The 27,115-nt window shown below is 42.1% G+C and overlaps 1 protein-coding gene across 5 annotated transcripts in view; it reads left to right on the plus strand.

The window, feature by feature from the left end:
* Tmem62 (transmembrane protein 62) overlaps positions 1-27,115 on the plus strand; it is a 35,557-nt gene continuing 8,442 nt past the window's right edge. The window contains exons 1-11 of one of the 5 annotated variants that reach the window (XM_051144471.1): positions 5-215; positions 450-561; positions 2,249-2,386; positions 3,692-3,737; positions 9,778-9,919; positions 11,775-11,899; positions 12,261-12,383; positions 14,704-14,859; positions 18,022-18,181; positions 20,205-20,318; positions 24,752-24,836. In XM_051144471.1, the coding sequence (XP_051000428.1) occupies positions 36-215; positions 450-561; positions 2,249-2,386; positions 3,692-3,737; positions 9,778-9,919; positions 11,775-11,899; positions 12,261-12,383; positions 14,704-14,859; positions 18,022-18,181; positions 20,205-20,318; positions 24,752-24,836 (1,381 nt within the window). In that variant the 5' untranslated portion in view covers positions 5-35. Of the gene's footprint in view, positions 216-449; positions 562-2,248; positions 2,387-3,691; positions 3,738-9,777; positions 9,920-11,774; positions 11,900-12,260; positions 12,384-14,703; positions 14,860-18,021; positions 18,182-20,204; positions 20,319-24,751; positions 24,837-27,115 lie in introns of those variants that run through there. The other 4 variants (XM_051144474.1, XM_051144473.1, XM_051144475.1 and 1 more) reach the window with 4 other exon arrangements.

Below are 27,115 nucleotides of genomic sequence, written 5' to 3' on the forward strand. Positions count from 1 at the left end.
AAGTACCGGCTGGAGCGCTCCCGGGCTGCGCCGCGATGGCGAGAGTGCTGGCCCTCCGAGTGGTGGCGGGGCTGGCGACGGCGGCGCTGGCCGCCCTGCTGCTGGAGCACTACGGCCTGGCTGGGCCGTCCTCGCTGCAGCCGAAGCCCCGAGAGTCCCTGAGGCCGCACCCGGCCCCGGGCTCGGGCGCCCACAACATCTTCTGGGGTCTGCAGGTGATGCGGCGGGTGGCTAGGGAGGGCACAGCGGCCGGCAGGCTCAGCCCAGCACCGGGCTCGGTCGCATTCCGCACGGGGGTCAGCTGGGTGCCGCGCTCGCTCCTTCCCCGGGGTTCGTTACTGCATCTTTTTCTTTCCCTTCCTCTTCCGAGAGCTGCTGGGCCACCTCTGTCAGTGCGCCTCTACCTGACTCAGATGTGTCTCTGTCCAATGCCTGCTGCTTTTTGACAGATTTCCGACATTCACCTGAGCAGGTTTCAAGATCCAGGCAGAGCGTTGGCCTTAGAGAAGTTCTGTTCGGAAACTATTGACATCATTCAACCAGCTCTTGTCCTGGCCACCGGTAGGGAGGGTTTCTGTGCTGTGGTGGTGGTGTTCTGTGGTCCTGAATGGACAACAACTATTCTCTTAGGGGTGTTGGGAACGCTGAACACAGCAGGCCAGGGATACCTTTGAGGTACAGGCAGTGGGACTTTGTAATTGCCTTTACCAGGGAATAATGGAGGCAGGTCCAGGCTAAATGCTTTGTCATCTCAAGATTTTCTCAAAGCAATACGAATAAGGCTTGTGATGCTTTTGACCAGATGCTGTCTGCCATATTTGTGGTGTGTGTATGTGTGTGTGTGTGTATGTGTGTGTGTGTGTGTTGATGGTGATAATAGCTCTGGCTGATATCCCGCTGACTTTGAGAATTAGAAAAAATCCTTTAACCAGGAATCAAAAGCTTTCCTTTGCTGACTTAAAGTTTTCTGTACCAAGAGATTAACCTTATGTTTTCAGTTGTTTGAGGACGCGGGACTGCATTTCCTGGACCTCAAACCTGTGCACATGTGCCCCTAAAGGTTGGGAGGGTACATAGCAAAAGCTCCAAGGAGTATCTGTTCTATTTATTGGCTCAGCTGCTACTCACTCTTCTGAAACATGTCCAGTGTTAAGATGAATTGTCAGTCCTCAGATAATGAATAAATCCCTGCTTCAGGTGCTCTGTTTTCTTTCTTAAAAACTTTGGTATTTATTGTTCAAATCACATCTTCCATATTGGTTTTTGCTCTGAAATTATGCTTGGTCTCAGCATAAATCCTGATTAGGGTTTGGAAAACAACTATTGCAATAGGTAATAGGCACTTGCCAGAATGTTGCAACACTCACAAAGGAATTTCATTTAGTCTATTGGTGAATTTTGTAGTCTCTCTCTCTCTCTCTGTCTCTCTCTTTGTCTCTCTCTGTGTGTCTGTATCTCTGTCTCTCTCTGTCTCTGTCTCTCTCTGTCTCTCTCTCTCTCTCTCTCTCTCTCTCTCTCTCTCTCTCTCTCTCTCTCTCTCACACACACACACACACACACACACACACACACACACACACAGAGATTTATTTACTATGTATATAATGGTCTGCCTGTATGTACACCTGCAGGCTAGAAGAGGGCATCAGATCACATTGTAGATGGTTGTGAGCTACCATGTGGTTGCTGCTAATGGGCCATTTTTCAAGTCCATCCTAGTGTTCTCTTTAAGACATCACCCCCCCACCCCCCCGCCACTCCTAAAATCACAATAGACTACATAAACACTTGCTAACCTGTCTATAATAATGGAGTCCTTTCTGAGACAATATTGTTAGTTTAAATGGCTTGTTTTGGACATAGGTCGTATGTGGATTCAAAATTGATTTTATGTATGTGTGCTGAATAGTTTAAGAATCTGTGTTCTGCTGGGTGTGTTGGCATATGCCTTTAATCCTAGCACTTGGGAGGCAGAGGCAGAGGCAGAGGCAGGCGGATCTCTCTGTGTTTGGGCCAACCTGGTCTACAAAGGGAGTCCAGGACAGCCAAGGCTGCACAGAGAAACCCTGCCTCGAAAAACCAAAAAAAAAAAAAAAAAAAAAAGAAAGAAAGAAAAAGAAAAAGAAAAAAAGAAAAAAGGAAAAAAGAAAGAAAGAAAGAATCTGTGTTCCCTCAGCAGGCTTGTTTGTTTGTTTGAGCCTCCTGGAGTTTATTTTACATTTCAGATCAATTCTGTGTAAACCCACAGGAGATCTGACAGATGCCAAAACAAAGGAACGCTTGGGATCCAGACAACATGAGGTAGAATGGCAAACTTACCAGAGAATTCTGAAGAAGACAAGAGTCATGGAAAAAACCAAGTGGCTGGATATCAAAGGAAATCATGGTAAAGGCCAAGAGCAGAATGGAATAATGTGTGTGTGTGTGTGTGTGTGTGTGTGTGTGTGTGTGTGTGTGTTATAAAATAGGAAATTGTAACATAAGCTTAGGTCTAGTGAGGGCCACATCTCTTATGCACAGCTATAACCTATTGTATTAAAACTTCAGAGGCAGGTGTATTTCTGTGCCAGCCTAGTTTATATAGCAAATTCTAGGTCAGCCAGGCTATGTAGCAAGACCCTGTCTCAAAAAAAGAAAGAAGGAAACCCCCAAATATTGAGGAAAGTTGGTATGGCATTTTCTTATTTACATGGAAGAAAGAGTTCAGAAATTCTTGTGGGTAAATGTTTAAAATGGTAACATAAATAAAATAAAAATTAAAATAAAAACAATTCTACAGGGGCTGAAGAGATGGCTCAGTGGTTAAGAGCACTGGCTGCTTTTCCAGAGGTCCAGGTTCAATTCCCAGCATCCACATGGCAGCTGACAACTGTTTGTAACTCCATTTCCAGGGGATCTGATACCTTCACACCAATGCACATAAAATAAAAATAAAAACCCTACATTGAGTTACCATATATATGACATTTAGGAAAAGGTGAAACTATAGGCAGGTGACAGGTTGTGGTTGCCAGAGTTAGGGACAGGAGGAGAAACTGATTTTAAAGGCATTAAGAAAAATTTGAGTGTCATCGAACTGCTATGTATTTTTATTGTGGTCAAATCCTAGGGATTCGTCAAAATCTATAGGACTGAGAATATAGCTCAGTTAGTTGGTAGAGTGCTTACCTAGTATGCATGAGGCACGTGGTTTGATCCCAAAAACCGCATACTGGATGTAGCGGCATTCCTGAGGTAGAGGCTGGAGCATCACAGACAGACAGATGCAAGGTCATTCTCTCTAGCATAGGGAGTTCCGGGCCAGCCTGGAGACTCTGTTTAGAAACACTTGTTATGGTTGTGTAGATCAGGCATGGATTTCTTTCTTTCTGACTCTATAATCCCATGATTAAAACAGCAGCACATGCCTACCCTCTCAGCACTAGGTAGGGTGAGGCAGGCTGGCCAAGATGAGCTACGTAGCAAGTTCCAGGTAAGTAGCAACAACAGTCTCTAGTCTTAGAACTTTCAAATTGACTTGTTCTGAACAAAATTACAATGTATCTGCTATTCTTTAGTGTGCTTGATACATTAAAACTTCCAGATAATCTGAGTTCAATGAAGTTACTGTTTTTATAATATGCAGTTGAGTGTTACTTTGCTATTTAAAGTGTTACAGAAAGCGATGAATGTTTGCTTTTTTTTTTTTTAGATGCATATAACATTCCAAGTCTGGAGAGCATCACCAATTATTACAGGTACCTAAAGGTGAACAATGCCAACTACTACATAGTCAAAAGGAGGGTACAGTCTATCCAGTGAAAGAGGGTTTCTCTGCCTTGGAACTCACTCTGTAGACCAGGCTAGCCTGGAACTCAGATACCTATCTGCCTCTGCCTTCCAAGTGCTGGGATAAAAAGCATGTGCCACCACCACCACCACCACCTAGCTGAATAAAATCATTTTTAACATGAAATAATTTTATAAAGAACTTTGGATAATTTAGAAAACGAGGGGTGTGTGTGTGTGTGTGTGTGTGTGTGTGTGTGTGTGTGTGTGTGTGTGTATTACAATCAGTCCTTTTTTAAAAAATACTTTTCTCTGCTTTGATACTTTTTGGCTTTTGCTCTGTCACCCAGGTTGACCTAAAACTTGTGATTCTCCTTCCTGCCGTCGCCTCATATGTACTAAGAGTACAGGCTTGAGCCGTCATGCCTGGCTCTCTCTTTCCTAGTCCTTTATTTATTTGAAATAGAGTCTCACTGTATAGATCAAGCAGGGATGGCCTGGAACTCAGAGATCTGCCTGCCTCTACCTTGGGAATGCTAGGATTAGGGGTGTGCGCCACCGTTCCCAGCTTCCTTTAATTCCTTTAGTTGAAGTTGGTACATAGTTGAAGTGTTTAGATCAGGGCTTGTATAACTGGACTGCTGAGGTCAGTGGTTTTCAGAATACTGAGATATTAATTCTGGCAGCCTCTGGAGTGGCCACAGAGATCTGTGGTCACCCATGGCTGTTTTATCCATTCATCTGATTAATATAAGCATTACCTTTTCTTTATGTCTTGAGTGTGATCTGCCAAGGAACCTCTGTGGTAGAAGCAGTCTCTCGTTTCAGTGTGTTGAGATGCTTCTTATGTTTGCAATTTCCCTTTCAGCTCTAAGGTATTGAGGCGTTGTCTGCTTTGTCATTTAATCAAGTGCTAAGAATTGGTTAGAAGCTCTTCACTAGTTGGGTGGTCTCTGGGATAGTAGAGCCCAGCATAGGACAGACACAGAGACAGCCTTATAAAAAGAGTGGAGACATTCTTTTTCTTTCTTTCTTTCTCTTTTTGGTGTTCTTTGTTTGTTTTGAGAAAGGGTCTCACTGTATAACCCTGGCTGTCTTGGAACTCCTTCAGTAGAGCAGGCTAGCCTCGAACTCACAGAGATTCACTTGCCTCTGCCTCCTGAGTGCTGGGATGAAAGTGTTGCACCACCACCCAGCTGAGTACAGATGGGTTCTTAAGAGATGGTGGCACTCAGAGGAAGGATAGCTAGTTACCAAGAAGAGACTTGATATTCTGAGAGCATATATAGGGGGAGGAGGTCTCCCTCAGTCAGACATAGGGAAGGGGAGAAAGGGAGAAATGGGAGGGAGGGAAGAATGGGAGGAAACAGGGGAAGGGCTAACAATCGAGATGTAATATGAATAAATTAATAAAAAAAAGAGAGAGATGGGTTATAGTTGCAAGTCTATTCCATTTGTTTTCAAACTTGAGTGTGCAGAATAGTTGCCAGGGATATATTTATAATAAAGTGCCGAGGCTTTCCTCCAGGTTTTCATTGTTGTGCTGGGTATTGAACCCAGGGCCTTGTGCAAACCTGCAATGGTGATGCACACATTTAATCCCAGAGGTAAAGAATCTCTCTGATTTTGAGACCAGCCTGGTCTGCATAGTGAGTTCCAGGAAAGTTAGAGCTACATAGTGAGACCGTGTCTGGAAAGAAGAAAGGAAGGTTAACATCAGATACTTAGACACTGTATTCAAGTAGTTAATTTATTTGACAGATTTTTTTAAAAAGTTCAGTATAAACATTGAACCCAAGGCCTTGCTTATGTTAAGCAAGTGTTTACCCCTGAGCAACATCCTCAGCCCAAGGCAGTGTTTCTTTTGGTTTTTTAGACTATATAGTACAACCTTGGCTGGCCTAGAACTCAATATGTAGAGCAACGGGCCTCTCCTAAGTCCAAGACAGATTTTAATGTGTCAAAAACGTAAGAAACAGCAATACTTAAAGATCGCCATGTACTGAGCAGTAGCTAAAGCAAATTAAGCAAAAACAAACAAAACAAAACAAAAACAACAAAAAACCCAAATATAATTTCTAATGTGTAATAAAATGCTGAAATAGAAAGTTTTTAAATTACCAAGAAGAAGAGCAATAAAACTAGTTCACCTTGTTTAAATTATTTTGTCTAATTGTTTGTTTGTGTGTTTATGTGTTTGTTTGTTTGTTTGTTTTGGGAGAGGGCCTCACTGTGTAGCTTTGGCTGGCCTGGAACTCATAAAGATCTGCCTGTCTCTGCCTCCTGAGTGCTGAGATTAAAGGCATACACCACCACACCTGGCTTTAATTTTGTTTTTAGGGCCTTATGTGGCCCAGGCTGGCCTTGAACAACTGATCCTTCTGCCCCAATCTCCAAGATCTGAGATAACAGGAGTTACTTTGTGTGTGTAATGTATGTGTATATTGTGTGTGTTTGGCATGCAGTGGTCAAAGTTTTTCAGCAACAGTCTTCCTCTATCATTCTACACCCTGATTTTTGAAACAGTCTCTCACTGAACTCTGACATCACCAGTTGGTTAGAGTGGTTGGCCAATGAGCTCCATACACTCTCCTATCTCCACTCTCCCAGCACTGGGGTTACAGGCACATGCCAGCTAGCTCAGCTTTTAAGTGGGTGTTGGGGATCCAAATTAGGTCCTCATGATTGTATGGCAGGCATTTGGGTAACTGAGCCATCATTTTCCAGCCCTCCCCCCACCTTTTTTTTTCTAGGGGATGTAGGCTTCCTGCTCTGAAGCCTAGACTGGCCTCAAAGGCAGGATCCTCAGGAGTACTCAGATTACAAACAGGCCATGTAATGGCCAGCTAGCTTGGAAAAACTTTTGACTATTAATTATAATGTTTATGATAATGTATTTACTTTATATTGGATGTCTATTCTTGCTTAAATATAACTTTAAATGTGTACATTAAAATTTGAAAGTTTGTTTCTAAGTCTTAGGTATTAAGCTATTATGTAAGACACTTAGATAAAAGATACCTATTTTTTAATAAGGTTCTGAAATTTGAATAACATAGGTGTGCCTCTGAGGGCGTCCCTGCAGGTGTCATAGAGGGAAGCGAACCACATGAAGAGATAAGAATGAAAACCTCGTGCAGATTGACTTTGTCAACCTGGATCAGACTTTGGAGAGTTTAATGCCAGGCAGTTCATTGTCAGCATATTTAAAATCAGTATAAGCTGGGTAGTGGTGGCGCCTGCCTTTAATCCCAGCACTCGGGAGGAAAAGGCAGGTGGAATTCTGTGAGTTCGAAGCCAGCCTGGTCTACAAAGTGAGTCCAGGACAGCCAAGGTTACACAAAGAAACCCTGTCTCAAAAAACTAAAAAAAAAAAAAAAAATAAAATAAATAAAAGAATAAAATCAGTATAATTTGGGGAGAAGTTTCTAGGCAATAATCAGTCCAACCAGTCCAATTTCAGGTGCACAATAAAGCGTAAGGTGTGACCACATAGAGACTCTTTTACAGAGTACATGTGACCATGAGGGTGGGGTCTACAGATAACAGGCCTAGGAAAGTACATGTGACATCCCCCTTAAGGATGGGTAATGGTCTAGGGAGGAAGAGTCTGGAATTTTGATGAGGTCTGTCCCTTCAGATAGCAAAAAGGTCACCAGGTTGTTAGCAACTTCCACTCTCAGCTTTCTGGGTGGGCTGCAGGCATCTGGTTTCACCTCCTACACGGAGGCGTTAGCGCTGTGTTGCTGACTCTCTCTCCTGGTTCTCTTAGTGCGTCTGTGTGAGTTCAAGGACCTCTGCCCCCCCAATGTACCTCCAGGGGGTCTGTGCTTTCTTTTTTGTTTATTCAATAAATAATGGTATTAGCACATCCTTCCCACTCTTCAGCCTCCAACTTCATGGATACCTGAACATGCTTGATACCTAAGGTACTGAGGACCTTCGTTATCGGATGTGGACACTGTATATGCCACCAATATATAATTTAGAAACCAAAAAATTTACACACATGATTCTAAACTAACAGTTTCCTCTTAGCCTGATGATTTATCTTGAAAGCCTTTCTTACAGAATGAGCTTCTTTAGGCCCATTTCAGGAAGCAAATTCCTTCTGGATCTCCCCATACCACGGCTTCCAGACTTCTGATATGTATGAAGTAACCTCTCACTATTTTTTTTTTCCTCTTTTGCCAATCCAAGGCTTGCTACTATTGAACTACATTGCTAATCCTCATTGAAGTTTTATTTATTTGTTTGTTTATTGATTTTTTTTGAGACAGAGTTTCTCTGTATAGCCCTGGCTGTGTAGCCACTCTGCCAGGCTGCTGAAGTTTTTGTTGTTGTTGTTTATTTAATTAATGTTATTTGTGTGTATGAGTGTTTTGTCTGCACGGACATTTGTGTACCATGTGCACACTTGATGCTCTACAGAGGTCAGAAGAAGGAGTAAAAATTACACGGAGATGGGGCTACAGGAAACTGTGAGTCACCACATAGGTGCTAATAGTTGAGGGTACGAGCACTGGAGTACAGGTGCTTGTGGACTCCAGAAGGGCATGTTGGCTCCTCTGTGGCTGCTATAACTGGCTCTAGTGAGGCGCTTGGCACAAGTGCTGGGCACTGACTAGGCTCCTCCACAAGACCAGTCTGGTTTGGTTTTTCGAGATTTCTCTGTGTATCCTTGGCTGTCCTGGACTTGCTTTGTAGACCAGGCTGGCCTTGAACTCACAGAGATCCGCCTGCCTCTGCCTCCCGAGCGCTGCACTCTAAATCACTGAGCCATTTTCTCTAGTCCCGAATGACATTTTTAGAGATTGATAAGTAATAGCTCACTGGACTCTGATTTGTTTCTTTGTGAATGTTTATGGGACTGTTTAAAATAATCACCACCAGCACTTTGGTGACTTTGTGTTTTGTCCTGGATTCATTAAGTTAAATGAGTCCTTGGAGATAATGAGAGAAAATTGTTGAAATGTAACCCTTTGTGAGCACGTAGTTTAGTGAATTTCTCTTTTAGATCAGAAAATCTTTTTTTTTTTTTTTAAAGCTCAGGGACAATTTTGTTATGGTTTAAAAGAAAAACACTCAGGGCAGGCAGGCTGTAAATCTCAGCAGTTGCCTGGAAGAATATGGAGAAAAGAAGGAAAAAGCCATGCCATTTAGGCCTCCATGATGGTCAGACACCTGGTGGACACACACATTTGGATGATGGGGAAGTGAACGTTAGACAAAGAGTCAGGAATCCAAAGGATCAGGAAGAGCATCCTTAGGTTCTGGCCAGCATCCAAAGGAAAGAGACTAAGAAAGGAAATGGAGGCCAGATATGGTGGCTCATGCCTTTAATCCCAGCACTCGGGAGGTAGAGGTAGATGGATTGCTTTGAGTTCAAGGCCAGCCTGATCTACAAAGAGAGTCCAGATCAACCGAGGATACACACACACACACACACACACACACACACACACACACACACACAAACAAAAAAGGAAAGTTGTACATTTCTGACCCAGGGCCTCAGTCGAGCAGATGATGGCTACTAGTGATTGCACTGAGCATTGGAAATCCTGGGAAGCAAAAATACAGTTATCTCATTAAAGAAGAAATTACCCAAAATCAGATATAGTGGCCCATGCCTTCAATCCCAGCACTTAGAGGCAGAGGCAGGCGGATCTCTGAGTTTGAGAACAGCCTGGTCTACAGAATGAGTTCCAGGACAGTCAGGGGTGAGGAACAGTGAGATCCTGTCTAAAGAACAAACAAACAAATAAAAAACACCCCAAACAAGCAAACAAATAAATAGTGGGGAAGCATTTTAGCATGGTTTCCCAGGAGTGGTCCCTTGGATAGAGATGACTGACCCCACCCAGCTGAAACGTTTGGCTTCTGTTTGGGCCAGAGAATCTATTCTCTTGTCTGGACGAGTTTTTTCTTAATGAGCCTTTACTACTATTCTAACATGAAAGTCACTCTGAACTCCTGCACTAAAGCCTTCCTGTCTGTATTTTCTAGGAAGTACTCTGCTGTGCGTAAGGACGGCTCTTTCCATTATGTCCACAGCACTCCCTTTGGCAACTATTCTTTCATCTCTGTGGATGCCACCCAGAGGCCAGGGCCTAAGAGACCCTATAATTTCTTTGGAATTTTAGATGAGGTAAGACTTGAAATGTTCACTTCCCTTTGGAGCTTACCTGTTTTTGTTTTTTTATTGAACATATTTGGATCATTTAGTTATCTTAAGTAACCATGTTCTTATCTAGAGATGCTCCAGAAAATTTGTACTGTGGTTACAAATATGTCTAGAAGCTACTAGCTACTACAGAATTGTTACTGTTGTCACTATTCTTATCCCAAAAGTTGAGAAGGAAGCACTTCGCTTTTTATATTTATTTAGCAAACATTTTTTGAAAATACATATTAAATATAGGCTGTATTTAGCAAGGTACAGAGCATATAGCTTGGTATACTATATGCTATATTGTTAAATACCCACAATTGCTAATACTAATTAGTGGTCTATATTTTTTCTAATAAGAGAACAACTCAAGCATTTTGGCAAAGCTAAGTGAAAAATTGTCATTTATAAAGGCATGTCTGAGAGTCTCTTGTTATGTCTCAGCACAGCAGGTGCCAGCCAGTTCCTTATTTGATGAGCACATGTTCTTACACGAAACACATGTGCCTGGTTATAAGTGATAAGACCCAGTAAGACCCTGAGTGTTTCATCCAGTGTTAGAGCATGCGGTCAGAATAGAAACAAACTATAGTGAGTAACAGGATTTACCAAGGGCTGAAAGAGGTCCTGAGTTATGTGAAGGTTCTAGAGATAAAGAACACAGGATAAGTTATATTTTGTTTCCTAATTACCAAGTGCCTTTAGTGAGCTGGTGAGTTTATAGTTAATCTTTTTTTTTTTTTCCTTTCTTAGACTAGAGTCTTAACGATACAATGCATAGATCACATACATAAAAATCAGTTGTACTGTTACCTAATGCAGAATCCCTGGTCTTTTGTTATTATTTTAGATTTATTTATTTTGTCTTATATATATATGAATGTTTTGCCTGCATGTATGTATGTGCACTATGTACATGCAATGCCCATGGGAGCCAGAAGAGGCTGTCCCATCTTCTGGAACTGTTACAAATGGTTGTGAACCATCGTGTGGGTGCTGGTAACTGAGCCCAGGTCCCCTTCAAGGGCAATAAGTGCACTTAGCCACTGAGCATCTGTCCAGCCTCTTAGTCTTCTTAGCCTTACCCCAGTTTACCAAACCAGAAATCCTGAGGGTAAGGCCCAGAAATTCATTGTTGTAAGTATATTACAGATACTATAAATGTATATTATGTATGTGCAAATTATGATTTGAAGTCATTGTCATGGGGTGTTTTACATATAGTAAAATATGCTCATTTTAAGTGTTTGAAGAATTTGCAAATGTGTTTGCTGTTTTAACTTTCATTCAGTCAAGCCTTAGGACATGTCTACCACCCTAGAAAGTTTTCTTGTAGGGTCCACCTTCAGAAGTGATTGGTTTTCTTTCTTTTATTTTTTTTCAAGACAGGGTCTCTCTGTTAGCCTTGGTGGTCCTGGACTCGCTTTGTAGACCAGGCTGGCCTTGACCTCACAGCAAGCCGCCTGCCTCTGGCTCCCCGGTGCTGGGATTAGAGGCATGAGCCACCACGCCTGGCTTAAACATATTTTTTTTTAAGATTTTATTTAATTTTATATGTATGAATGCTCTATCAGCACATACACCTGCATGCTAGAAGAGGACATCAGATTTCAGTGTAGATGGTTGTGAGCTACCATGTGGTTGCTGGGAAGTAATTGGTTTTCTATCAGCAGAGTTTCAAACTGACAGCAATCCAGTCATTACCTAATAGAATTGGAACCACAGAGACAATGTGATTATTGTTATAAACTTTAGGGGAAATGTTTAACCTGTTGGCATTGGATTTTAGCCTGAGCCCCAGTTTAAAGATCCTTCTGTTTTTCTCCCATTTCAGAAACAGATGGAGGAACTCTTATCATTCTCTAAGAAAAGTAGTCAGAGCAACCAGTCAATTTGGTTTGGACACTTTACAACATCTACCATCCTGTCTCCATCCCCAGGGATCCGGACAGTAATGAGGTGAGACAGACTGTTTCTGGTCATGGTCATTTCCCATTGCTGAGCCCACTTGCTTTTCTGAAGAGAGTTTCTTTCTTTTTTTCTTTCTTTCTTTCTTTCTTTTTTTTTTTTTGTCTTTGTTTTTGTTTTGTTTTGTTCTGTCTTATTTTGTTTTCAGGACAGGGTTTCTCTGTATAAGAGTGCTGGCTGTCCTGGACTCACTTTGTAGACCAGGCTGGCCTCAAAATCACAGAGATCCACCTGCCTCTGCCTCCCGAGTGCTGGGATTAAAGGTATGCACCACCACGCCTGGCTTGAAGAGAGTTTCTGTTTAATTTGGCATGCATCTGTTCATTCACCCTCTTTATTTTTCATTGTTTAGTTCGGCCACAGCTTACTTGTGTGGTCACCTCCATACGCTGGGGGGACTGATGCCTGTGTTGCACACGCGTCACTTCACAGGCACTTTGGAACTTGAGGTGGCAGACTGGAAAGACAACAGAAGGTAAGGAAACATCCCAGCAAATGAAATTTACTCAGATTTTGTTAAAACAGTGACACTTTCTTATTGTTACGATGGGTGATCCCAAGAAAAATGTGTGATAGTTCTGTTATTTTAGAGGACAGTTCTCATTGTGTCGCCCAGGCTAATCTTTAGTCCATCTGCCTCAGACTCCCAACTGCTGGGATTGCAGGCGTACAGCAGCCCCGATTCAGTATTTGTTCTTTTAAAGTAATGTGTATGTGTCTATTTGTTTGCTTGTTGCTGTGATAAAATGCTGACAAGACTAAGTAAGGGAGAAAGAGCTTATTCTGGTTCCCAGTATGACAAGGAAACCAAGGCAGCAGGAGTCTGAAGCAGCCAGTCACATCACGTCCACAGTCAGGAACAGAGTGCAGGGCAGAACGCTCAGCTCTTATGTCATCTTGATCCCTGCCAGGGCATGGCACCCACAATGGGGTGGGGTGGGGGTTCTTCCTATGTCACTTAACAAAATCAAAATATTCCCCCACAGGCATGCCCAGAAACTCATCTCAGGTGACTCTAGGTACTGTTGAGCTATCAGTTAATGTGTATCTGACAACCTTTTCCATTACATAATACCTTGTTATAAAAGTGAATTTTAAAAATTAATTATTTATTTTTTAAAAAAATATTTATTTATTATTATGTGCTCTGACTGCACACATACCTGCAGGCCAGAAGAGGGCATCAAATTATATTAGAGATGCTTGTGAGCCACCATGTGGTTGCTGGGAATTGAACTCAGGACCTCTGGAGGAGCAGGCAGCCCTTAACCTCTGAGGCATCTCTCCAGCCCCTACTCATTTATTTTTGAGGCAGGGTTTTTCTTTTCTTTTTCTTCTTCTTCTTCTTTTTTTTTTTTTTTTTGGTTTTTCAAGACAGGGTTTCTCTGTATAGCCTTGGCTGTCCTGGACTCACTCTATAGACTTGTAGACCAGGCTGGCCTCTGCCTCCCAAGTGGGCATGTTCCACCACATCTGGCTTATTTTTAATTTTTTAATTAGATATATTCAATTTAAAATATTTATTTATTTATTATGTGTACAGTGCTCTGCTTCATGTACCCCTGCATGCCAACAGAAGGCACCAGATCTCATTATAGATGGTTGTGAGCCACTATGTGGTTGCTGGGAATTGAACTTAGGACCTTTGGAAGAGCAGGCAGTGCTCTTAACCACTGAGCCATCTCTCCAGCCCATATTCATTTTATTTTTTGTGAATGTTTTGCATGCATGTGTATATATATATATGCACCGTGTACATGATTAGTGCCTGTAGAAGTCAGAAGAGAGGACAGATCTTTTGGAACTGGAGTTTGGGATGGTTATAAACCGTTGTGTGGGTGCTGGGAACTGAACCCAGGACTTCTGCAAGAGCAACCAGTGCATTTAACCACTAAGCCATCTCTCCAGCCACTATAGCACTGACATTTACCATCCTTATGCCATGTAAATTTTAAGACACTTGCATTGGAAAGAATTCCCATCTTTCTTTTTTTCTTTTAAGGCACTCTCTCAGTACATAGGCCCTAGCTAGCCTGATACTCGCTTTGTAGACTAGGCTGATCTAGACATTGTAGTAGTTATTTTACCTGTGCTTCCTGAGAGAGTGCTTCACTCTGCAGCCCAGCCTAGCCTAGAACTTACTATTTAGCCTAGGCTAGCCTCAAACTCACCATCCTCTTGACACATCTTTCAAGGGCTGAGTTTTCAGATATGAGCCACCACAACTGGGTTTTAAACTCCAATGTTTACAAGAGTTTAACAATGTCCAAATCTCGCCATTAAAAACATTGTATTGGTGCGGGCTGGTCTGTGAACCAAACTTTCAGATTCACTGGGACTAGAATTTTTTTTTTTTCTTAAATTTTGTGCCAGACATTCTAGTTATTCATTGCCTCAGCCAGCACCCACCCGACCCAGCAGGCGTGAAAAACAAAGCAGCAGGAGAGAGGAAAAGAAGGCAGCAGCATTGCCTTATGTCAGTTTATCATATAAAGAGCCCTAGTTTTGTGGCTTTTACTTTTTATCTGCGTTTTACTTTTAAACTCCACCACCACCCCCCAACTTTGAGAAAGGCTCTCGTGTAGCTCAGGCTAGCCTTGAGCTCACGATCTAGGCAAGGATAGCCACGAACCTGATCCTCCTGCCTCTACCTCCTGAGTATTGGGGTTACAGGCGTGTGCCTCCCAGCTGACTTAGGCTAGGCAAGCGCTCCATCGGCTCAGCTACAGCCTCAGCCCACCTTCAGCCTTAGTGTAAGAAGTAACTGAGTTCCCTTACTTTCCTATGGCCTCTAGGTACCGGATCTTTGCCTTTGACCACGACCTCTTTAGCTTTGCAGATGTGACCTTTGACAACTGGCCTGTGGTTCTTATCACCAATCCTAAATCACTCCTCTATAGTTGTGCTAAACATGAACCACTAGAAAGGCTCTTCCATTCAACACACATCAGGTAGGTTTTAATGTTGCAGAATTTACTTTCACCTTGGTATGGATAAAGAATAAGTTATGATGTGAAAGCTGGGGGGGGGGGTCCCACTTTTGTTTTTATCAACAGCGTAAGCATACAAAATGTTCCCTATTTCATTCCCATCCAGTATACATAGTTATGTATTTGTGTGCATATATTATATATACATATATGTATTTATGTGCATGTTTTATACACAGACATGTATAGTCTCAGTATTGAGACTTGAACCAGGGTCTCATGCATGTCAGACATGTCTTCTACCACTCTTTCTAGCCCCCAATTTGTTTGTTTGTTTGTTTGTTTGTTTTTTGAGACAGGGTTTCTCTGTGTAACCCTGGCTGTCCTGGATTTCCTTTGTAGACCAGACTGACCTTGAACTCACAGAGATCCACCTGCTTCTGCTTCCCGAGTGCTGGGATTACAGGCTCCAAAATGTAATTTTTAAAAGCTGATGAAATCTTTAAAAATCTTACAAAAACCCAAGCCAATCATTATTTTTTGTGTATTTTATTCTAGCATTTCTATCCACATATATTTATACTGTTATAACCATAACATATTACCTTATACTCTGTATTTATTTATTTGTATTTGTTAATTATTTGTAGGGCTGAGGATCAAATTAGGGTCTTATATATGTTATAGTCCCCACCAGAAAATTGCAGACCACCATAAATACAAGGTCAAATGAGAGCCCTTTCTTCAGCCTGAGATGGAGAGCACGCTCCTGTAGAAGAGTAGGGTTTGTAAAGTCAACAGCACTTAGCCCCTAGCAGAGGCCCACAAGGGTCAAGTGTTCCAAAGCCTTCTGTTCAGCTCTTTAAAACAATGGTGCTCCTGTATGGTTGTTCCACTCAGCAGGGTGTGCTTGGTGAGGGCTGGGAGCACAAGAGGGAGGGAGGGAGGGAGGGAGGGAGCAGAAAATAGGACAGGACAGGGAAACGTTAGGGCTTCTCATGATTCCTGTGAGGCACTGGCTCTGCCACAAGGCTGTGCCTCAGTCCCACATACCCTACTTTTAGAAGTTTGTATTATATGTCAGGATTTTTTTCCTGTTTTATTGAATTACCTGCCAAAAGAGCAAAAGTTTTATAAAACTGATGAAATTCAAATTTTGGTTATGTTTGTTAATAGAATTCTAACAAGACATTATTTTGGGGGAAAAATCTTTCAAATGTACAGTCACTTTTAAAAAAGTTTTATTTTAAAACATTTAAAATTTAATATATAACACAGTATGTTTATATATGCATATATACACACATGTATATATGTACACACAGACACACATAAATATATGTATGTATATATTTTTGAGACAGGGTTTCTCTTGTAGCCCTGGCTCTCCTGATACTTTGCAGACCAGGCTGGCCTTGAACTCACTGAGATCTACCTGCCTCTGCCTTCTGAGTGCTGCACCACTACTGCAATATTTATTTTTTTAAAGTTTTATTTTGAGAAGTAATCTAAGCTAGATGTGGTGACTTATGTAATTTCAGCATCAGAGAGGCTGAGGCAGAAAAACAAGCAATCCTCCATAATAGCTCTGGGAGAGCACAGCAATGGGATTATAAGAGTGTTTGCCCATCTCTGAAGAGCTGTCATTAGCATCTCTAGGTGCTCCTTCACATAAGACACATGTCTATGTCACTGTCATCAGAGGGCACAGTCTAAGTGAATTCCTTTCTTCTTTATGCACAGAGAACTTACCACAACTTAACTAATTTGTTGTTTTACTTATGAAATGTTAGGATTGTTCTTATTTGAGGATGAACATTTGGTAAAAGTAGATTCTTCTCTTGCTTGAATGGTTTCTTTTTTCTCCCCCCACCTTTTTTTTTTTGTTGTTGTTGTTTTGTTTTGTTTTTTGAGACAAGGTTTCTCTGTATAACAGCCCTGGCTTTCCTAGAATTCACTCTGTATCTGTAGGCCAGGCTGGCCTCCAACTCCCAGAGATCCACCTGCCTCTGCCTCCCAAGGGATTAAAGGCATGTGCCACCATGACCATCTTGATTGGTTTGTTAATAATAGTATTGTAGAAGTGGCAGAAATTCCTTAGGAATTAAATTATTTATTTGTTTGTATTGAGGGAGGGGCATGCGAATGTCACAGCATGGCTGTGGATATCAGAGGACAACTTTTAAGACTTGGCTCTTTTCCTTCCACCATGTAGATTGTCAGGATTGAACTCACATCATCAGACTTAGTGAGAAGCCCCTCTGCCCACTCAGCAGCCTCTCGTATGAATGTTGATGGAGATTGCCTGATTACATTTTTTATTTTTGGAGCTAAAAACATTACTTCACCCACCCACCCAGGGTCTCTTTATGCAGCCATGGCTATCCTGGAACTTACTGTATAGACCAGGCTGGCCTCTGCCCTAGAGTGCCAAAATGAATGTGATAACTAGGCTACCATACCTGGCCTGTCATATTTTTAGCGACATCTGGATATCAGTGCTAGGTGTTATCTGAAAGGCCTGGTGGCTCAGCTCTGGTTATGGCCTTGCTTTTTCTGGGTAGCACACCCAGAATCAAATGAAAGAATATAGGCTTGCTGTTGGATTAACAGGGTATAATATCTACTTGATATTCTCTTCCTAAGAGTAAAACCAGGAATTCAGGAATTTCTTCAGAAAGAATTTTTGGTTCATTCTAGGTAGATTTATCAAAAGAAACTGATTTTTCTTTTTTTTTTTTTTTTTTTTTGGTTTTTCGAGACAGGGTCTCTCTGTGTAGCCTTGGCCATCCTGGACTCACTTTGTAGACCAGGCTGGCCTCGAACTCACAGCGATTCGCCTGCCTCTGCCTCCCGAGTGCTGGGATTAAAGGCGTGCGCCACCACGCCCGGCTAAGAAACTGATTTTTCTTTCAGGAAAATAAAAGAATAGTTTCTGGGCTTGGGATGTAATTCTGTGGTAGAACACTTGCCTAGCATGTCCTTAACATAACACACACACACACACACACACACACAAATAGTTTCTAATTTCTTAGTACTTCATTGCCGAATTGTACAAGGTCTTTGCAGTTGCACAGTTCTGCCTGCATTCATGTGTCCTCAGGTCACAATAGTGCTCTCCTCTATAAAAACAATGTCCTGTACCTAAAATCATGCATTTCATATATGCTCTTATTTTAGAGTATTGGCCTTTTCCTTATCTCCCATCACTTCTGTCACTATTAACATTGATGGAGCTAATGTAGGCCAAGCTGCTCATTTGTCTGGCCCTATTTTCATACTGAAGTGGAACCCTAGAAACTACAGTAATGGGACACATACCATAGAAGTATCCGTCCAGGTAAGTTAGTCATTGTTAGTTTGTCGTGTCAGTGATGGGGCTCTTGCCGCATGGGCTCTGATTTAGGTTTATTGCTAATCAGTTGGTAAGAAGCAACTTTGATAAAGAGTAAACAAAGTTTGAATGCAGTATATTTATATGCCCTTTTGGAAGTTACATTTTACTTACCTATTTTATGTGGCTGGGCGGAGAGGACTGTGTGATGCAAGTGTGAAGGTTAGGCGACAACTTGTGGGGGTTGGGTTTCATTTGAACACACCATGCAGGTCATGAGAGCCTAACTCAGGTTTAGGCTTAGCAGCGAGCACCTTCACCCACTGAGCCACCTCACTGGCCTCAAAAGGTTTTCTTGTTCTTTGTGATCTTCCTTCCTTCCACCTTTCTCCTTAGGCAATCACTGAGCTGTTTTCAATCTTATATGTATAACTTTAAACAGTTAATCTGCTAAGTCCTGGTGAGGTGGCATACACAGCCTAGCTACTCAGGAGACTGAGGAAAGAGAGCCGTGAGTCTGAGGTCAGCCCAGGCGATACAGTAAGATACTATCTCAAAATAACTCAATCTACTGAATATGAAATAGATGGATAGCCTTTTACTCACCAATGCCAAAGCTCTGTCCTTTTAAATGCACCACACTAGAACTAGATAAGTCTTGTGGGGGTGTGTGTGCTTACACGCGCATGTGTGCATATGATTTGGTTGATTCAAATCAGAATCCAAACAAGGCTCACACAATTACAATTAGCTGAATAGTGTCCTCCATTTCTTTTACTGTGTAGGCCCTCTCCTCACCCCTGCTTTATTGTCCTCGTCCTCCTTACTTTATTTTGTAACAAGTATTTTCCATTTTCATGTATGTGTATGTGGTCTGTATGTGTGCGTATGCAGTATGTATGTGTGTGTGTGTGCATGTTTGTGTATGTAGTTGCATATGGGTATGCATGTTGGGAACCATCCTTATTTGCTCTGCCATCCTGTCCATTGAGGCCGGGTCCCAGTGGATCGAAGTTTGAGCTTGCATATATGGCTGGTGTTCCTAGCCAGCATGAGGATCCCGCTTCCAACTTCTGAGGCTGGAATTACAGGCAGGCAGGCCACCACACCCACCCAGGACTCATAGGGGTTTTTGGTTTTCAAGAACGCCAGTCCTCATGCCTGCGCACAAGGACTTCAACCACCAGGCCACTTCCCTAACCCCTGCTTTATTTTGGGGGCAGGGCCTCTCACTGAATTGATATGAATAAATTGTCCAGCCAGTAAATTCCGGGGCTCAACCTCTCTTCCTCCTCCCCCCAGGACTGGGGTTACAGATGTCTCTGTTGGGTTAGTTGGTTGACTATTTATGTGTGTTTATATGTGTACGTGTGTGCCAGAATGTGCACCTGTACATGCACAGAGACTGGAAGCATGTCAGATCCCTCAGAGCTGGAGTTAACAGGCATTTGCAGGACACCAAGCTTGCTGTATGGGTGTTAGGATCCAAACCCCAGTGTGGATGACTGCACCATCTCTACGGCCCATTCCAGGTTCCTCGCCATGGATGCTGGGATTAACCTGCGCCTCATGCTTCAGCAGCAAGCATGTTACCAACTGAGCCAACTCCATGGCCCTTGCCCCCTCTTCCTTCTCCCTCCTCTTAGCCCCCTTCCTTCCTCCCCTCCCCCCTCCTCCTCCTTAAACTCGGGGCCCCCCTATGTAGTTCTGGCTGGAACTTATTCTGTAGACCAGGCTGGCTTGGAACTCAGAGGTCCACCTGCCGCTGCCTCCCACCGCAGCTGGCTCCCTCTTACTCTTTATGTCTCCATCTGAGCCCCACCACTGCTTCTCCCCTGTGCAGATGCTCAACCCGCCTCCTTCAGATCCAGCCTCTAGGCTTAGTGTGGGAAGACAAGGCAGGTCCTCAAGCCCAGGAAAGCTGTGTTGTAGGGAAACTGTAAATAGGTGTATCCTCAGAACAGAATGCATTTTACTTTGTTTTCTTTAAGCATGCTGCAAATTGTCTCCTGGCTGTGTTTCTAACTAGGATTCTGCTGGAAGAAGCAAGAGTACTCAGCACATATTTTCTGTACAAGAGAACACTCATCTCACATTTGACCCTTTGGCTTCATTTATTCTCCTTACTGACCACTGCATCGTGGTGAGTAAATTCAATGAAATGTTATGTGTGTGTATATGTGCATGTCTGTGATTGTTTATTTTTGTAAATGCAAAATTTCTAAATAATAATAGTTAGGTGTTAAGAAAACCAAACCTTATAAAATCAAAACTCACTATTTATCTAGAAGGAAAAAATGTTTTGTGTGTATGTGGCAGGGGACACACATACCATGGCATGTGTGTGAAGGTCAAAGGACGACTTGTTGGAAGTGGTCCTCTCCTTTCACCATGTCAGTCTATCCCCAGGATTGAATCCGGTCATCAAGCCTGCTGGCGAGTGACTTTACTGCTGAGTCGTCTCACCAACCCAGGAGTTTCTTTTCTTTTCTTTCTTTTTAAAAATATTTATTTTTGTGTATGTATATATGCATGTTTACCATGTGCATGGCTGGTTCCCTGAAGGTCAGAAGAGGGCATCAGATTCCTTAGAAGTGGCATTTTGGATGGTTGTCAACTGCTATGTGGATGCTGGGAATCAAACCTGGGTCCCCTGGAAGGGCAGCCGGTGCTCTTAACACTGAGCCATCTCCCCAGACTCCAGGAATTTCTTTTTGGTGGGGATTGGGTTTTTTTGTTTTTTTGTTTTTTTTGGTTTTTTTTTTTTTTTAAGACAGGGTTTCTCTGTGTAGCTTGGCTATCCTAGACTCGCTTTGTAGACCAGGCTGGCCTTGAACTGACAACGATCGCCTGCCTTTGCCTCCCGAGTGCTGGGATTAAAGGCATGCGCCACCATGCCCGGCTCTTTATTGGCTTTTGAGGCAAGTCTTACTGTGCTTTTCATGGTAGCCTTAGACATTTGAGGTCAAGCAATCCTTCTGCCTCAGCCTCCTAAGTACTGTGTATTATCCAAGTGCACACCATGGTGTCTTTCATAATATGACATTATCTGTGTTATATTAAAATATATATGAATATATTAATATATAACTAAATATGTTAAGGTTTATTTAGGAAATCATTAAATTAACAATATTTTATTTAACGAATTCCTTATTTTAAACTATTTCTAATTTTTTCCTCTATTATATACATAATAATGTCAACTAAATTTTTCCATTATTGTTAATATAAATTTCTTAGGATAAATACCTACTGTTAGCATTCTGCTTCAGCTTCCCCCCCCCCACTTGTGATGTCATCGCTTACCTGCCATGGGGGCATGACCCTGTCCAGGGCCATATAAAAGGACAAACTTCCACGTGGCTCTCTCTCTAACCTCTCACTCTCTCCTCTACCCCTCTTCCTTACTTTCTCTCTCCCTCTTCTTCTCTCTCTCTCTCTGGGGTACCCCTCTCCCCTTTTCCTTCTCCCCCCATGCTCATTTAATAAACTCTGTATAACAATATCTGGCATCTGATACCTTTTATCTATCATCTGCCTTAATTATTAAATATAAAACCTACAACTGACTTGCTAAATCAAGAAAAGTCACACTATTTTTAACATAATTAATTATATCATTTATGTATTGTATTCTTTTCTCCCATTTTCCTCATTAAACTATAATCCCCATGAGGGTAAGGGGTCTTTGGTCTGTTGCTATGAATTTAAACCTATGTTCTAATAAATGTTTATTATTAGGCTTATAATTATTATGGCAGTAATATTTAAACCTCTATCATAACCCAAAAGATACAGACACCTGTTGTATTTTAGAAGAAGCCTTGTTTACCTGGAGCGGGGCTGATATAACCCCCTAAACTACCTTTCAGTGTCTCCTATCCTCTATCCCACGCCATCTGCTCTAACGAAGCCCATCTGGGCTACTTCCCATCCTCAATCCCAAGACACTTGCTAAGGTTCTTCATCTAGGCCGTCTGCTCTAACGAATCCCATCTGGGCTACTTCCCATCCTTAATCCCAAAACACTTGCTAAGGTTCTTCATCTAGGCCGTTCCTTTTATGTGGACCTCCCGGATCCTCCTCTGGACCCACATGGCTTTTTTCTATCCTATGGCAATTCTCTTCCTTCTTCCTCCTCTGGTCCCATCTGCTTCTCTTTCCCAGGATCCTCTCTGTCCCAAAAACCTAGGAACCTTTGCCATGCCTACCTTCCTCTGGCCCTGCCCAGGTATCTGCTCTCTTTATTAGTCAATCAGGGAGGAAGGTTAAATGACAATAATCTGCAGTAAGAATCTCAGGGGGCGGGATTAACAAAACAAAGCAGCAGACCATACTCCCACAGTAGGCCTACCACATAGTAGGCCTTCAACCAGTGACTCTTAAATGTGCCAGTGATCGAAGAGGTTTTTTTTGGTATGGATGGTTTTTGTTTTATTTTAACATATACTATTCAATGGTCTGGAGTGAGGCTGCAGCAATTTATACTCTGGTTCCATGAGATCTTCCTTATCATGAATATTAATACAAAATACAAATAAAATTATATATAGTAAAATGTGGAAGACAACTGAAACCTTTTTTAATTTTACTTCCTCCAAATAGCTTTAGGGTATACGCTCACATACATAATATTTAAATTATCATTATTTTAATTTAATTTTATTATATGCATGATTGTGTTTTTTGGAAAAATAAATAATGGGTATTTGTATTTCATCATTACAATTTTTGGTCATTAATTTTATTTATTTTTGGGTTTTCTTTTCATGTTTTTCTTTTGGCTTTTTGAGACTGGGTTTCTCTGTGTAGCCTTGGCTGTCCTGGCACTCACTCTGCAGACCAGGCTGGCCTTGAACTCACAGAGATCCACCTGCCTCTGCCTCCAAAGTGCTGAGAATAAAGGTGTGCGCCACTACTGCCCAGCTATTTTTGGTTTTTCAAGACAGGATTTCTCTGTGTAGTCCTGGCTGTCCTGGAACTTTCTTTGTAGATCAGGCTGGCCTTGAACTCAGGCATCCGCCTGTCTCAGAGTACTGGGATTAAATGCATGGCTAATTTTAAATTTTATTTGAGAGATTTTTAAAATGACAAAACATGTATTTGTTTTAGCCAAAGACTTAGCCAGAGTGCTCTTTGGGAGATTTTTAGTAGCCACCTGGATAAAGCTTTGGTAGGTTGGGCATTTGTATGAACCACCACGGAATCCCGACTGCAGATATGATGTGTGGGTCTAAGGTCCTGCATTCCAGGTGGACTTCGGTGATGGTCTGGAGTGGGCCACACTTGGAGAAACAAATGCCTAGGTTACATGTCTTTTCTTAGTAATCATTTTAAATCAATGAAGCCTTTTTTGAAATCTGAAAATACATTCTCTGCTTATTTAGCCTGTGGTATAGAATCTATCCCTGCCCCAAACCAAACTTCAGATAAAACAGATTACCCTTCAAATATAATGAAACTCTAATATTGGTCTACATAAGTTCAGAAAAAGCAGTGCTAAGCAGTTCATCATATTATCAGTGATCAGATATTTGACCACTTTTTTTTTTTTCTTTTTTAATTACTGAGTATTTTTGGTGGTGTTGCTGTTAAAAACAAAATCTCTTGTTTCTTTTTCTACACATCCTTCTCATACCAAATGTATGGGGCTTTCTAGGCTAAATAATTCTCTAGTCCTCAGTGGACACTGATTGGGTATTCTAGAATTTAACTCAATTCTCCTACTGGTTGCCAAGAGATAGCATAGCCGGCCTTGGCTAAGGACTCAATCCTACAAAGTCGGCCCCTCCCTCCTCCCTCCTCACAGCAGTCAGGGCCAGAATGCCACCTGCGCTTCAGATGGTAGTCTGAGCTAGAATGGCGAGGAGCTGGAGATTGCTAAGGCATCCTTCCTTGGACTTAGTGATTTGCTGTAATGACTCACAGAACCTAGAAAAATAGTTGTCATGCTGGGTTAGTGTTTATTGTTTAAGGATACAACTCAGTATTGGCCAGCTGGATGAGAGGCCAGGGAGAAGCTTGGATGTGACCGCCCGCCCGTGTCCTCCGAGGTACATGCCACCATCCTGGCACTCCTGCTATCCACTAGAGTAGTCTCTGAAGCCCTTCAGTTAGGAGTTCTGTGTGAGGTTCACTATGTAGGCATGACTAAATTACTGGCCATTAATCATCATTAATTCAACACCCTCTTCTCTGGAGAGCAAAGGGGGATGGCGTAAGGATGCAAGGCCAACCCTGAGTCCATGTCGGTCCCTCCAGCAACCAGCTCCCATATCCTTAGTGCCTTTCTATAGCTTGTTATTAATCAGGTGACAGTTCCTTCCAATCATCACCCCAGAGTTGTTTCAGAAACTGGGAGCTACAACCAAGTATTTTAACAGGGAGTCCTCTACTATTTTCCGTTATTGCTTATAAAATTACAAAAGTCTTGGTAGCTATTGGCAGGAACAGCGGATGAAGACTAAAATACGATTTCTTATTGTGCTACTTCCATTTTTGGTAATGAAGCCAGTTTAACGCCTTGCCTGGGGTTGCGCCAGCACATCTCTTCCATTAATCCGTTCTCTGCAGGCCCGGGTCCTGTTTGTGTTGATTGCCCTGACGCAGCTCACCGTTCTGATTGCATTCAGATACCTCGCATACCCAGAGCTTAAAGGTTAGTATCATGATTGCTTTTATTCCTGGAAGACTTGACAGTATCATATGACACCCTTGTCATTAGTAAGTACACAGAGGACTCTGTGCAGTGCAGTCTTCAAATGAATGTTCCTTTTCTTTTTCTTTTCCTTTTTTTTTTTTTTTTTTTGTAGTGCTTTTGTTTATTTTTTTGTTTTGTTTTGTTTTTGTTTTTCGAGACAGAGTCTCCCTGTGTTAGCCTTGGCTGTCCTGGACTCACTTTGTAGACCAGGCTGGCCTCGAACTCACAGCGACCCGCCTGCCTCTGCCTCCCGAGAGCTGGGATTAAAGGCGTGCGCCACCATGCCCAGCTTTTTGTAGTGTTTTTAATCTTGAAAAATAATTATTTTCACTTCCACCACCCCCACTGTATAGCAATAAAATGTGATTTAATAAAAAAGTCAATATTACTTAAAATGGCCAACTTATAATATTAGTAGCTGTTTTTATAAATAGCTACTTAATATGGTTTTATGTTTGAAATACCTTTGAATAGAAAACATTTAATTCAAATAATTAAATATACGGCACTAATAGAAACTTGGAAAAATTTGTTCGGGCATAGTGCACATGCTTTTAATCCCAGAACTCAGGAAACAGAGGCAGGTGGATCTCTGTGAGTTCAAGGCCAGCTGGTCTACATAGGGGATTCCAGGCCAGCTGGGACTACACAGTAACATTCTGTATCAAAAATTTTGGGGTTAACATTTAAGTGACACTGGTATAATCTTGAATTACATTCACAGAACCAGTTATAGGATAGTTTTACAGTGATTTTGCTACCACTCCCAAGAGGTATCTTTTCCTGTAAAGTTTCCATGATTATATTTGTCAAGCTACTGAGGTGTCTTTGTAACATAGCGATGAATACTAAGAATTAATTGATCATTATTCATACACAGCCCTTATTAGGGAAAGGTGAATATTCAAAGGAGGCCACTTAGCAGGGAGAGTCCTGTGTTCTAATCGCCTCTCAATCATTTGCTCACTGTTGAGAGCCTATGACTGAAGAAAGTCAGTCTAGTGTCACAATTGTGTCTCATCTCCGACTTCCTAAGGATGATTATCTGTGGTCTGTCTTTTTTCACCACTCACCCTCAATGACATATATGCAAATACTACCTTGATGCCTTGAACATAGCAGACACCCCATAGTAAGTGATAAAGTCTTGCACCTCACCCTCATTAAGGAAGTCGTGGAGCTCCGGCATGCCATCAGGCTGTGTGGCATGTGCAGATAGTGCCAGCACAAGAGAGGGCAGCTAGTTAGAGCCAACCTGAGCTGCGTAGTGAAGCTCCACGTCAGGCGCAGGAAGGAGATTTGGTGTGCCACCTCACTAGGAACGCTGCTTATTTCTTCCTAGATAATATCCTGTCAATAGAGCCGGGCAACAGTACTGGGGGCTGGGCGTTTAATGACCCTTAGAAGCTTCCCATGAGTGCGTGTAAATACAAGGGAAATTTTGTGTTTCCACTCATGCTGTTCTTAGTAAAACACCTATTTATAAACATGTTCATATAAAAGCTCTAATATTGCTGGGCTGTGGTGGCACACGTCTTTAATCCCAGCACTTGGGAGGCAGGGGCAGGCCTGTGAGTGTGAGGCCAGCCTGGCTAACAAAGGAAGTTCCAGGACAGCCAGGGCTACACAGAGAAACCTTGTCATGAAAAAAAAAAAAAAAAAAAAACACCTAATATTGGCTAATGGTTTACAGAGATGAAACATGTAGCTGCAATTAGCTAACCTTTCTCCCCAGTTTGACTAGTTCCATCATTGATTGCCTAACCTTACCTGCTCTGTTTCCTGCTCTGCTTAGGCTGAGGCTAGTTCATGGGTGGAGAGCAGCAGTCATTTCTGTCCAGCTTGCATTCCTGATGGCTTGAGAGTCTGTCCCCAGCAGGGTGTGATGTGGCTCATGCTCGTAACCTTAACCACTCAAGAGGCTGAGGCAGGAGGATTATCATGAGCACAAGGATAGCCTGGGTTCATAGTGAGTTTCAGGCCAGCCTGAACTATGGTAAGAATCTTTAAAAATCAAAAGAAAAGGGGAAATAATGTTTTAAAAAAAGAATCACCTAAGGACATTAAAAATACATATAGATTCTTAGGTCAACTTAACCTAACTGGATTTAAATATATGAGCAGCAGCATGGAAATCTATTCTTAAAGTGACTCTGAAAAGCAGCCAGGTTCAGAAAGCACTGGTTTTTGTTTTGTTTTGTTGTTTTTGTTTTTTCGAGACAGAGTTTCTCTGTGTA

Source organism: Acomys russatus, chromosome 4, assembly GCF_903995435.1.
Source record: "Acomys russatus chromosome 4, mAcoRus1.1, whole genome shotgun sequence".
Lineage (NCBI taxonomy): Eukaryota > Metazoa > Chordata > Mammalia > Rodentia > Muridae > Acomys > Acomys russatus.